The sequence below is a fragment of the Camelus dromedarius genome, chromosome 3 (assembly GCF_036321535.1).
Source record: "Camelus dromedarius isolate mCamDro1 chromosome 3, mCamDro1.pat, whole genome shotgun sequence".
Lineage (NCBI taxonomy): Eukaryota > Metazoa > Chordata > Mammalia > Artiodactyla > Camelidae > Camelus > Camelus dromedarius.
The window spans coordinates 29,258,018-29,271,384 of record NC_087438.1 but is presented as its reverse complement, the minus strand read 5'-3'; the positions used below and the strand labels follow the sequence as shown (position 1 = coordinate 29,271,384).

At 40.6% G+C, this 13,367-nt stretch overlaps 1 protein-coding gene across 2 annotated transcripts in view; it reads left to right on the top strand.

Annotated features, from left to right (window-relative positions):
- Positions 1 to 13,367, top strand: part of OXCT1 (3-oxoacid CoA-transferase 1) — a 120,977-nt gene continuing 107,610 nt past the window's right edge. The window contains exons 1-3 of one of the 2 annotated variants that reach the window (XM_031444495.2): positions 1 to 208; positions 6,453 to 6,561; positions 7,630 to 7,720. In XM_031444495.2, the coding sequence (XP_031300355.1) occupies positions 131 to 208; positions 6,453 to 6,561; positions 7,630 to 7,720 (278 nt within the window). In that variant the 5' untranslated portion in view covers positions 1 to 130. The remainder of the gene's footprint in view (positions 209 to 6,452; positions 6,562 to 7,629; positions 7,721 to 13,367) is intronic. The other variant, XM_011000782.3, reaches the window with a different exon arrangement.

Here is a 13,367-nt window from a genome sequence, read left to right as displayed (position 1 = left end):
CCCCGTGCGCGCCTTCCTCTTCCTCCAGGGCCGTGACGCGGCGGCGGCGGCGGCAGCCCGGGCGGCGAACACTGACACACTCACACGCGCACTCCGGCCCCGACCTGCTCCGCAGCCCGACCGCCCGGCCATGGCGGCTGTCACGCGCCTCTCCTCGAGTCTGCGGTTCTGCGCCTCCGCCCGCCGCTCCGAGGGCGTCTGGTCCAAGGTAAAGTGCAGGTGAAGAGCAAGGCCCCGTGCAGTTAGAACGCGGAGGAAACTCCGAGGGGTGCCGCATTTTCTCTTCTGCCCGCACCCACCCTCTCCAGCCTGGCATCCGGCATCCGGGGCGCAGTACTGGGGGCACCGAGACGCGCCGACGCCTTCCTGGCGTCGCTGCTCCTCCCGCTGGCCGCGTGGCAGCGTTCTGCACGAGCTTCCCCGATGGGACGAGAAGAGGAAAAGCGCGCCGAGAGGCTGAGAGGCCGGAGGACGCCTGACAGCGCCCTTCGGGGCTCGCTCTCATCTTCCCGAGCCCGCATGCCCGCCTCGCCGGCAGCCTCTTGCGAAGGGGCTCTGGCGGCCAGAATGGGGAGAGGAGGGCTCGCAGGTTTAAGGAGGGAAGGGGTGACCGCAGCCGGGGAGAGTTGTGTGCTCCAAATTGGGGATCTCGGGGCAGGGGCGCCTCTAGAGGCCCAGAATCCTGAGCCGGGTCAGCCGGGGGTCCAGTTCGCCGCCAAGGGGTGGGACTCCGCGGCCCGCCTTCTCCTCTATAAGGCTGCGCGGCACCTCGGCGGTGGGAAAGGGAACCCGGACTGGAGCGCTCGCCTGGGCGTTTACCCCGCCACGCGGAGGAGTCTCTAGAGGTCAGCCGGTGGCTGGAGCGCGGGCATCTCTCTTCCTGAGCTCCTGTGTATCTGGGTTAGAGGATTTCCGTTTTCAAAGCCGTTTGAGAACCTTGTTCTGCTTCGTTGCAAACTCCACGGGTGGTATCCCGGGACACTAGCACCGTAATTGTTGGTTGAGTTTGGTTTTGTTTCGTTTTGCCCAGTGCTCTGTCCCCGCCGGTAAGCCCACGTCACGTCCACTTGTGTTTTCTGTCCCGATTCCTTGGAGGCGGTAACTGGACCAGAGTTCTGGGTCCTGGAGGGAGCTTACCTCCGCTACCACGGGAGCCTCCTTGGAAGGGAAAACGAAAAGTGATGTTTTTACCTAGTAGCGTTTTGAATAATAGTTCTGAACTTGAAAGCTTGCCTTGCTCACCGTGCGTACACACAGAGAACCGCCCCGCCTCATTGCTTTTGTATCTTTCCCGCATCCATTTTCTGAAAGCGGGGAACGCTGAAGGGCCCTTAAGCCCCGTAGATAAGTGCTAGGGGACGATTTAGAACTAGAACATTTTACTCATACATGCCTCTTAGGAAGCATTTTGGTAGTTGAAGATAGCTTTGGATATATAAAACTTTGTTAAAAGGGAACTCGACCTTCAGTCAGTTTGCTGTGGGTACTGAAACTAATGCAGACCAGGACACAGCGATATCCTTGGGCCAAAGTCAATCACATTCCTTCTTTTGGCAGTTACTTACTTGCCTAGGTATAAGTTACTCATTTGCTTTCCTTAGGTATGTCATTAATATATTCCGGAAGCCCAGCAAACCTCTTCTTAGATGGCCGAGCTATAAACTTTGGGTTTTTCTGTATTTCATCTCTCTGTTAAGGTTTGGTTAATACAGATTTGGAAAAAAATCATAAAACTACCGTTAACTCTTTACCTACCTCTCTTCCTTGCAACTATCTTTTTCCAGATCTATCTCCAACCCCAGACGCTCCTTAGCTGCAGTCCTAGTACAGCTTACTGGCCCATGTCCTTCAGGACTTCAAGCTCTTTCTGACCAAAAATGAACCAGCCATAAAGTGGCTTTTTCCTCCTCCGTTTTGTTTCGATTATGCTTAACAGCACCGGTATCCAACCACAGTGTAAGCTGGAAGTCTTAGAACCATTCTCTCCTCTACTCCTTTCTCCAACCTCCAGTTGATCACCAGTGTCATGTGTAATAATTTTGTAATTAGCAGCTATTACTCTTTCAAATGTGTAAGTTTCATCAGATCAGACTATGGCTGTGTGGTTTTTTGTTTGTTTTAACTCACTTTCCCCAATATTTAGTATATTTGATACAAAATGGATATTTTTGAACAAATAGATGAATGAATGAAAGAATAATGTCGGATGAGAGTTGTGACATCTGTTTCAAAAGCTTTGCTGTCCTTTCTTCATTGAAGAATGAAGTTGAAACTCCTCAGTGTGGTCTTTAAGACCTTTTGCAATCTGCCCCAGTCTCCCTTTCGAGCCTGATCTTCATGAGCTTCCCTCCAGGGGGCCTGATCCCACACTTCCCTGAACACACAGGCTTTTTACATCTCGGTACCTTTACTCAGGCAGCTCCCCTTTCTGGATTCCCCACCCTAGGAACTCTTGGAACACTTTTCAAGCTTCCTGATCCTCTGGGCAGAATGCATTGTTCCTTCATCTGTGATCCTTCAGAGTGCTTGGTATCCCTCCAAAGTATGTTCCCTTGAAAACAGAGTATATGCCGCTGCTGTAGAGAACTGCCCAGTGTCAGCAACTCCTCTGAGCTCCTCACGATTCATTCATAAGTGCAAAATTGGCAGGATTAATGGCAGTGTCCACTTTGGGAGACACTCGTCCAATGCTGGACAACTACCTATGTCAGCTAATACAGGTCACTACCTTCTTGTGGCAGTGATTCAAGTCTGTAAATGTATGTATGTACCTGCATATTAACTGCCGTTTCCTTTTAATGGGGTTCTCTTTACCTCTTTCCATATGGCCTTTCCTCCCCGTTTCTATTTATCCAGCTTTGAGACTGAAGTGGGCAATGTCAGTCTGTGTCCTGATTTATATAACTACAAGGTGACCAGGTAGATAGCACATGGGTGTATGGTTTCATATCATTGAGATATTTTTATTTATTTAAAAATAAAAAAGCAGCATGCTTTGTGGATTTTTCCTGAAAGAGTTTCAAAGTGAAGTGCATTTTCCTTTCATTAAGTTCTGGAGTGTTGAATGGAAAAAGAGAAATTTAGGTGAAAAAATTAGTGGTTGAAGTGGTCAGAAAGGAAGGAGATTCTGGATTGGGAAGTCATGAGATAAAACTTAGGCTCCATGGTGGAAAGATGGAAAGGATTTTAAAAAGAGAACTAGATTAAATAGAAAAAAAATCTTTGCAGTGTAAGAGTTTTACTTCTTACACGTCAATATGTGCCGAATCATTATTTCTTTCCCCTAGCAGTAATAGCAGAAACTATTGTCATCAATAAGATGGCATGTTGCAGAAGGTAGAAGAGTGGAAAAACAAAACAAAATATGTTAACGTTAATGTAACGGAAGACCTCGGTGAAAAAAGTCATCCCCAGTATAAATAGATGTCAAAGCTGTACAATTCATTACTCTTCATTCTTTTAGGTAATCTCTGCAAACTTGAAGGTTATTTACTTATTTATTTTTGTAGCAGATGGTGCTTGAGTCTTTTCACATCATTGTTTTAGTATTTAAAATATACCAGAAGCCAGGATCACTTTGTGAGCAGTTTAGAGCTCTGCTTTGAATTCAGTTTTCTAAGGAAAAAAGGTAGCTGTTATTAGAGACATACTTTTCCCCACTTCCCCACCTAATCTTAGGAGGTGTTGGGGGAGAAGGAAGAGAAAGTGGGCAGGGAGGAAGCCACATCAGAGAACAAACTCAAAGGCTTTCTCTGGGATGCTGCCTCCTGGGCTCTAAGCAGCTCCCTGGGTTTCAGGGCTTGAAGATACTGCTGTAAACTTTCTGGTACAACTGGCTTCAGGCCTCTTGCTTCCTCTTTGCCTCACTGCCTGCATTCATATTGTTGAGTTGCCCAATAATCTTCAACTACTTAGACTGGCACACTTGACTGCAAATAAAATAAACATGTTAAAGTAATTACAAAGCTAGGGCTTATTTTTTTCAAAGCCCTCAACAAAGATCACATGGATTAACTGGCTATAGTATGGATCGTGTTAAAAAAGTTCTTTGTAGAATCAGTAGTATATGCGAGTGTGTGTGTATATAGGGTAGAGCAGGGAGGTTAAAAATGGAAACTAAACTCCAGCCATTGACAAGTTAATCTTACTGCCCTGGAGGGAATGGAGAAAAGTTCACATTTCCCAAAGGAAGCTCATATCCCCTGGGTATCTTCTGTAATCCAGGCTCAGGTCTAAGTGCTTCTTAGTCTTATAAATAATAAGACACTATTGTTTAATCTTTACTACATCACTAAGAAACAGTTATCATCCTTTTGTAAATTTAAAATCAACCCCACTCCCCCCAAAACAAGAGACTCCAAGCTTAAGTAATTTTCTCAAGTTCATACTTTTTACTGGCATTAGAAACAAGGGTATTTGTGACCCCAAGGTTACTGGAATGTGGCACATTATACCACATCATTTGTTTGTCAGTCAATAGATGTCAAATGTTAGTATGGCAAATAGATGGCAAACATCAACAAATATTGTTAACTGAATGTATGAAAAATGAAAAAACCCAATGTTGAGTGGCTGTAAATTCCTCAATATCTCGAGCCCTTTGCATATTCCCTGAAAACATGAGTTACTTTTATTGCTTTTAAATTTTTGGTTATCTGAGTAAGTGGGAAACACTTGGGTCCTTTCTAAAATACTTCTGAGGTTCTTTTTTGGGGGATGTGGGGCAAGCTTCTCAGTAATTTTTTTTTTAATTTTTTTTTGGGGGGGAAGGGGTAGGTAATTAGGTTTATTTATTTTTATTTTTTAATGGAGGTACTGGGGATTGAACCTAGGACCTTGTGCATGATAAGCATGTGCTCTACCACTGAGCTATGCCCTCCCCCCACTTCTCAGTAATTTCTGACTGTTTATAATAATGACACCGATTATCAGCTGAAAGAAAGGAATAGAATTCCTGACAAGTCTGCGCTATGTAGGTTTGTTTCTCCTCATGAACCTGAAAAAACTCTCTAGGTCTGTAGGGGAAATGAGCTTTCTTCTGACTTCCTCTCTGTAGGATTCATGTTTCTCAGTCCATGGATAAATAGTTTCAGGTGACTTCACCACACAGACAGATTCTTTAATTTTCTTCCTCCTCCTGCTAAGGCTCTGACTCTTCACCCTTAACTGGAGATATGACAGCAGAGTTCTTCATGAGAAAATAGGACCTCATCCAGGTTTGTTGTATATAAATGATGAAATAGAAGTAGTATAAGATCAAGGACTTTTAAAAAATGCAGAGAGTATATTGTGATAGAAGGCCAAACCTGGGATCTGGTCTTGCTTTAACAGTGTTGGGAAAGTTGCAAGATCCAAGCTTCAGAAACTTGACCTTGTAAACTGAGTTGGTTGGATTAGATATCTGTGTTTTTCTCTTCTCTGTTTTCTCGGAGATGATCCTCAACTTTATTTTATGATTCTATGTGTTGGCCTATTTTTTCAGGCTCTCAAACTTTTAATTTCTAAGATTAAAAATATATTTATGTGTATATGAGTGTCTTAAAGCAGAGTCAAATAACTCCTTGCTACTTGAGAGGAAAGAGGAGAAAGCTGTTTGTGGCCCAAACCCTTTCCTTTCTATCTCTGCCTCTGCTTATTTTCCTGGGCTGTGTTGCTAGGATATACTGACCTCCTCCGCTGACCTTGACCAAGGTTGAAATTTAAAGGGACAAAGGTCATTTTTTGGGTCTTTATATGTTTTTTTTTTTTATTGAAGTATAGTCAGTTTACAATGTTGTGTCAATTTCTGGTGTACAACATAAAGCTTTAGTCATACATGAACATACATATGTTCATTTTCATATTCTTTTTCACCATAAGTTACTACAAGATATTGAATATAGTTCCCTGTGCTATACAGTATGAACTTCTTGTCTATCAGATTTTGTGAGAATCCTCCTGTATTTCAAAGCGAGAGACATCTTGCCAGAGTTCAGTAGGTGTTCTGTGTGAGTCAGTGGGTTTGTAGATGTCCTTCTTGGTGTATTTGTGGGAGAGGGCGAGCTGTGAGTCTCTCTACTCCACCATCTGGCCCCACTCCCTGGGACAGAGGTCATTTGAGCAACCTCTATCTTTGCAGATCTCATGTGGCTTTCAGTCCGTGGGCTACCTGCTTGCTTTCACTCTTTCTCCAGGGATCACAGATGACATAGAGTTGGTTGGATTAGTTGGTTGGTTCTCTTACATAATAGAAGATATTGATCACAAGGGAATTCTGGTGATAATCTGTGATAGAGTATGTCCATCCTGCTCTTAAGATGAACTGTTCATAGCCCCACTTTTTCAAGATGAGGTAACAAAATTATTCTTATATGTATATATATGTGTGTATATATGTATTGAATAAATTGCTGTACATGTAAAGACATATCTCCAAATAATTTTTCACTTAAAAATGTTTTTTAATGTTTTAGGGATGTGTTTCCTACTTTTCAATCAGCACACGTTGCCATACTAAATTTTATACGGATCCAGTGGAAGCTGTAAAAGACATTCCTGATGGTGCAAAGATACTGGTTGGTGGTGAGCAATAGTATTGTCTTCCTTTTTATGGTGACATCCTTATGTTTTTAGCAAAGCAGAGAAATCACAATGGTGACGTATGTAGATTAGAAATGCCAATTATTTTATTACTCAGTTACTATTTTATTCATTATTTTAAAATTTATGGCATATGACATCTATTATTTTATTGTAGTGTCCCCTTCCTGAAAGTTCTGCAAGGTTAGCACTCTGTGTTTTACTTTTTCTTTTCTTTTGTGTTTCTTTTTCTATTATTTTGAAAAATGGAAGCTTAAAATGGTGATGTCTTAATAGTAGCTTTGAAAAATCCCTGGAAATTCTGTTTAGCTTAAAATGTTTGCATTGCTCTCATCAGCACACACTAGCCACTCCTTTCATTCCTCCTGATTAGATGAGATAGAGAGCACATGTACATCTGTCCGTTCCTGAGCCTCCCAAGTTCTGTTACTTCTTTTTGTTCGGAATGTCTGTTAGAACCACTGTCTCACACTCATTAAACTTGCTGCCTGATTCTTACACATTTCTTTGGATTTTTAGGCCTTGGTCACAAGAGTCAAGGCTTATTTTTAGGGTGGCTTTTCATTCATTCATTCATTCAGCTGATCAGTCTTTGAACACCCATTTTAAACCCAATACCATTTGAGGAATTGTGGCAGATGTGAAGAGATGAAAGTCATTGGCCTAGACTTCCAATTCTGCAAAATCTATTCAGGCATATAAAACAAACATGCTTGAAAAAGTGACATATAAAGGTTGAATTTTAAAGTGACACAGTAATAGCTGTGTCGTTAAGTGCAACAACATGTAATCATATTAACACGTTGCACTTGGCTTTACACTTAGGACTCAAGGACGTGGCAGTGATGTCTGGTGCTATAAAATGATGTCAAACTTTTGAATACAGCTGTATGACCGTCTACTGAATTGCTAAGATATATCTGCATTTTGCTTAGTACATCTAATAATGCGTTTTGTATTTTTTCTTTTTTATTAAAAAGAATAACACACACATTTCCTTGAAAGAACGTTATCCCCTTCAAAATTATTTATCTTTTTGGCTAATTTTAGGTTTCGGGTTATGTGGAATTCCAGAGAATCTTATAGGAGCTTTGCTAAAGACTGGAGTGAAAGGACTGACTGCAGTCAGCAACAATGCAGGGTAAGTGCATTTTTAAAATGATTGGTTTGAAAGAAATTGCAATTATTCATAACATTTAAATGAAGTCTATCAATGATGGAAAAATTTCACTATTTTTATAAGCAATATGCTGGAGCATCGAAAGATAGTGTTTAACAAGCAGTGGAGGTTACATTTCTTCAAATATTTTTGGTTTCATAATCATAAGCAAAGCAGACTTGCATTATTTTATATCTCAATCTGATGTGATTTTATTTTTCTAAACTTCATAAAGTTAAAATATGTGTTTTCCAATTGAGTCCTGCATTTTAAAATTTAGAGATGTTCCTTTATGTTGTATGTTATTATAGATCATTATTTATAAGGGAAGGTGGACATTAATTTGAAATCTGTTTCAAGTCTTTTCTTTTGGTTATGCCCTGACCCTAGGTGATATATAAAGAATACCATTAATCATTAAAAATTTGCTGGTCTTCGTAGGAGGAGAAGGGTAAGCAGCCAGCACTTAAGACACTAGAATCGCATATCAAAATGGTCAACAATGAGCCATGACATTTTAATGAAGAATGGCCTGCATGTTAAGGTATATTTAGTTATCAAGGAAGAAGCTGGTTTTATACAATAGCCATTTATATAAAACGGCAAGTCGTCAGCTCTCTTTTAACAATGAAAGACTTAAAAGATCTTAAAAAAATTAAAGAAATGAACTAAATTGGCAGTTTAGTCTGTTATCCTAAATGGAATTTGGAATAAATAGCACAGATTATTTAGGAAACAAAACTGATCCTACATTTATGCTCATTTTTTTTTTCTTTGTTGAGTTTATTTACGCCCTCATTTTCACTTGGAAACACTCCGCTTTTTCTGAGTATCCACATCTTTCCCATCTTACAGAAGAAGCCTTGCCCAGTTATGTAACTGCTTTAGCCTTCACCAACCTTGCCCCTTTTTGAATTCCTTGGAGATAGTTAGCCTTTCTTTCTGCACGGAATTGTATTTGTTCTTTCCGATATATGTTATAGACGACGCTGTTACCTTAGAGTAGTTTTCTGTTCCCTACTGTGTGCTCAGCTAACTGTCTCAGAGTCACTGTGTATTGTTGCTGGACGGGTTTGTAGAGCTCACCTGTTCCTGTTCCCTCATTTAACAGGGGAAACTCATCTGTGAATAGAGAAGTAACTTGTTCATGGTCACTTGATAGTTCTTAAACACATCCTGTGCTCTCTGAGCTGACTTTATATTTGTTAAAAAATGCTTTTGATTATCAGTACTTGGTTGGATTTTTCTGACGGCTCAGAATGGTGTAGATCTATACGAATTCTTGATACAGAGTGGGTACTGATAACCTACTTCATTGAACATGAAGAAGGCACTTTGCACACCCTCACTGGCAGTCGATCTCTTAATTAGAGGAGTATAAATCCTAGGGGTCTGTAGGAATGAGGGCTTTGTTTTGGCCACAAGAATCAGATAAATGAGGACAACTTAGCATTGCTTCATTGGAGAACCAGTGACATGGTTTGAATTGGGTAAGTGGAGAGAACATGGAATTGGAAGTGATGGCTATTTTCTGGTTTAGAAAAAAGACTTTCTTATAAAAATCTGCCTGAACTGGAAGTCTTTCCAAAGCGCAGGACTCCTGATTGTCTGCTTTTTTTTGTTTGTTTATTTTTAATGATCAGTAAGACCCGTTGGCCTGAGGTACTACTTAACTTCACTATGGAGTATTAACTGTTAGTCTTGATGAGATAAACCTGTTGCAGGAGAATCCGGGGAGCGAGAGAGTGGTCACATCCCAGGTCTTTGGCTAAGTTCCTGGGTTAGTCCTTGGCTTCTCACAGGAAAGAATTCAAGAGTAGGCCATAGTAAAGTGAAAACAAGTTTATTTAATGAGATACACATTCCACAGATGGAATGTGGGCCTTCTTAGAAGGGGAGAGGGCCCTGGGATGTTGGGCTGTTAGTTTTTATGGGCTGGATAATTTCATAGGCTAGCAAGAAGGAGGATTATTCCAAATATTTTGGGGAAGGGTTGGGGATTTCCAGGAATTGGGCCACCGCCCACTTTTTGGCCTTTTATGGTCAGCCAGGGAACTACCATGGCACCTGTGGGTGTGCCATTTACATGCTAATATTTGCAATGATCGAATAATGAGGCTCAAGGTCTACTGGAAGTCGAATCTTGCACCATCTTGAGCCTAGTTCTAACCAGTTTTTGTTGTATACTGTTTTCTGACCAACTGTGTCGTTCTTATAACATACCCTGCCCTCTTGCCTCTGGTCTTGAACCCTCCCTTAAATCACTCAGATGAGTCAATACTTTGATACAAATTGATTAGGAAGGTAGGAGAATTGCGACTGTTCCTTTGACTTTTGAAAGACTTTAACATATGAATTAGAAGCTTGAATGAACCAAGTTTCACAATAAACTATAAATCAACCAATTAAATGACAGACTCAGGGGAAGAATAGGTGTGCTATATTGGTCATTTTCATTTCCTCTTGACAAGATTGTTTTAGATTACAGTTCTCGCAGGTGGGGATTTAACCAGCTCCAAGGGCAGCCCCACTTCTATGTGAAGACTAATAGATGCTGTCTGATAATATGTACGGCATTCCCCCCTCGTCCATGGTTTTGCTCTCGCCATGGTCAACCTCAGTCTGAAAATACTACATGGAAAATTCCTGAAATAGTTCGTAAGTTTTAAATTACAGGCTATTCTGAGTAGCGTGATGAAATCTCACACTCTCCTTCTCTGTCCTGCCCTGGACAGGAATCATCCCTTTGTCCAGTGTATCTTGCCTGTTAGTCACTTGACAGCCACATCGGTTACCATATCGACTGCTGAATCATAGTCCTTGTGTTCAAGGAGCCCTTATTCTACTTAATAATGGCCCCAGAGTGCAGGAGTAGTGATGCTGGCAATTTGGATATGCCAAAGAGAAGCTGTAAAGTGCTCTCGACTTAATAAGGAAAGGAAAAAAACTGTACACTGAGGTTGCCAAGATCTATGGTGAGAATGAAACATCTATCTGTGAAATTGTGAAGGAGAAAGAAATTTGTGCCAGTTTTCCTGTTGCACCTCAGACTGCAAAAGTTAGGGCCACAGGTGTGTGGTAAGTGCCTAGTTAAGCTGGAAAAGCCATTAAATTTGTACGATAACATATTTTGAGAGACAGACCACATTCACATAACTTTTATTACAGTATGTTTTGTAATTGTTCTATTTTATATTTAGTTATTATTGTTAATATCTTACTGTGCCTAATTTATAAATTAACCTTTATCATAGATGTATATGTATAGGAAAAAAGGTAGCAGGTATAGGATTTGGTACTATCTGCAGTTTCAAGCATCCTCTGGGGGTCTTGGAATGTATCTGAGGATATGGGGGGACTACTGTATGTACATGTGCTTGTGAGTACAATCTGTTACCTGTATCTACAGGTGTACTTTGTTTATTGCAGTTTGCTTTACTGTACTTCACAGATACTGCATTTTTTACAAATTGAAACGTTGCCTGGCATTGAACCACATCTATTGGTGCCATTTTCCCAACAGCATTTGCTCACTTCATGTCTCTTTGTGACGTTTCATTAATTTTCATAATATTTCAAACTTTTATTATTTTTACATTTGGTACGTTGATCTGTGGTCAGTGGTCTTTGATGTTGATGTTACTACTGCAAAAAGATTATGACTCACTGAAGGTTCAGATGATGGTTAGCATTTTTTAAGCAATGAATTATTTTTTAATTAAGGTATGTGCATTGTTTTTTAGCATCATACTATTGCACACTTAACAGACTACAGTGTAGTATAAACATAACTCTTATATACACTGAAAAACCAGAAAATTTTCAGGATTTGCTTTATTGTGATATTTGTTTTTTTGCAGTTGTCTAGACATCCCTGAGGTATGCCTGTAGTACCTTACAAGTCAGGGACAGGACTTCTGTGAGGGCCCAGTCAGCAGTTTCTCACCCTAAATAAAATTTCTGGTTCTGCACCAGTGATGTTGAACCAGGAGACAAGGGCAGATGGCCCCTCTGTGGTGCCTTCTTCCTTACTTGTAGAGACAGCTGCAGCTCTGAGAGCTCTGCAGGGCTCAGTGGGGAGGTCTAGGTCGCTGTGGCTGATCATTAGCATCCTCCAGGATCTGGTTATTTGTGCTGGGAAGGGCTACCCACTTCCTGGGATGGGCACTTGGATTTCCTGCTCAGCTTGTGGAAGATTTCACTTGTCTCCTATTGCCATAAATTCTTACTAACCTCCTGTGTCATAAATTAACCTTATACTAAGTACAGATCTTCTTCCACTTATAATGGGGTTACGTCCCCATAACCCCATGGTAAGTTGAAAATATCCTAAGTCATAAATGCACTGAATATACTTCACCTACTGAACATCATAGCTTAGCCTAGCTTGCCTTAAACATGCTCAGATCATTTACATTGGCCTATAGTTGGGCAAAATCATCTACTACAAAGCCTGTTTTCTAATAAGGTGTTGAATATCTCATGTCATGTATTGAATACTGTACTGAAAGTGAAAAACAGAATGATTGGGTGGGTATCAGTTGTTTACCCGGGTGATCACGTGGCCGACTGGGAGCTGCGGCTGCCACCGCCCAGCGTCAGGAGAGAGTATTGTACTGCACGTCGCTGGCCCAGGAAAAGACCAAAATTCAAACCTGGAAGTATGGTTTTTACTGAATGCCTGTCACTTTCACACCACTATAAAGCCTAAAGTTGTTAAAAGTCAAGCCATCTTAAGTCAGGGACCATCTGTAATACACTGTCTTTTCTTTTGATCCTCAGTATTATTACAGAGTAAGTATAACATGTGTAATTGAGATTTAAGTATGTTTAAAATGAGAGTAAACAAGAAAAAATACAGTTTGGTAAATGGTCGCAACTTCATTTCCATTAGTTTTGACAAGAACTGCCAGTTAATGAGATTTCAGAAAATGAAGTTTCAAATTGAGAAAATGAAAAATAGTTGTGGAATACTGATGAGTTTCATGAAATATCATTTTGTTTTGTATTACAGTATCACTGTAGCAAATTCTTGGATTTAGATATCTTTTCACTACTGAAATATTTGAAACCTGAACTTTTTGTGCTGCAGGAAAAAGGTCGAATCTAGTTATGCAAGGAAAATGTTGGCTACTAAAAGCAAGCAAGATAATCTCTTTGAAAGTCCACCAAATTATCTTTAATATCAAAGAGATGCAAAGTACTTTAATATACATGTTTCTCTATTAGAAATGGTATGTTCCTCATTTGAAAGGATCATGTATGTTTTTCTTCTCTCTTTATATTGTGAGTGAAGGCCCTGCCTTTTTCATTTTTGTACTGTCAGTGTCTGATACACAGTAGATCTGAGATACGTGTTTGCTGAATTTGTGAGTTGGAAAGTAGGTGGCAAAAAAGACACTCTTATTATAAGTTATCTAATAGCATTTTTTTGAGGGATAAAGTTACTTTGTTACATGGTCAGGTGGTGACCTGGGCTGAGCATCTTAAACATTGCTTGGTTGCCTTGCCAAGTTGCTAGTCCAGAAATAAAGCAAAGGCCAAAATATACATGCTTTCCAGAGCCAAGATCAACAAATACGGAAAGGTCATCTCCAAACAGAGCCAAGTTCAAATGTGTAATGGGTTG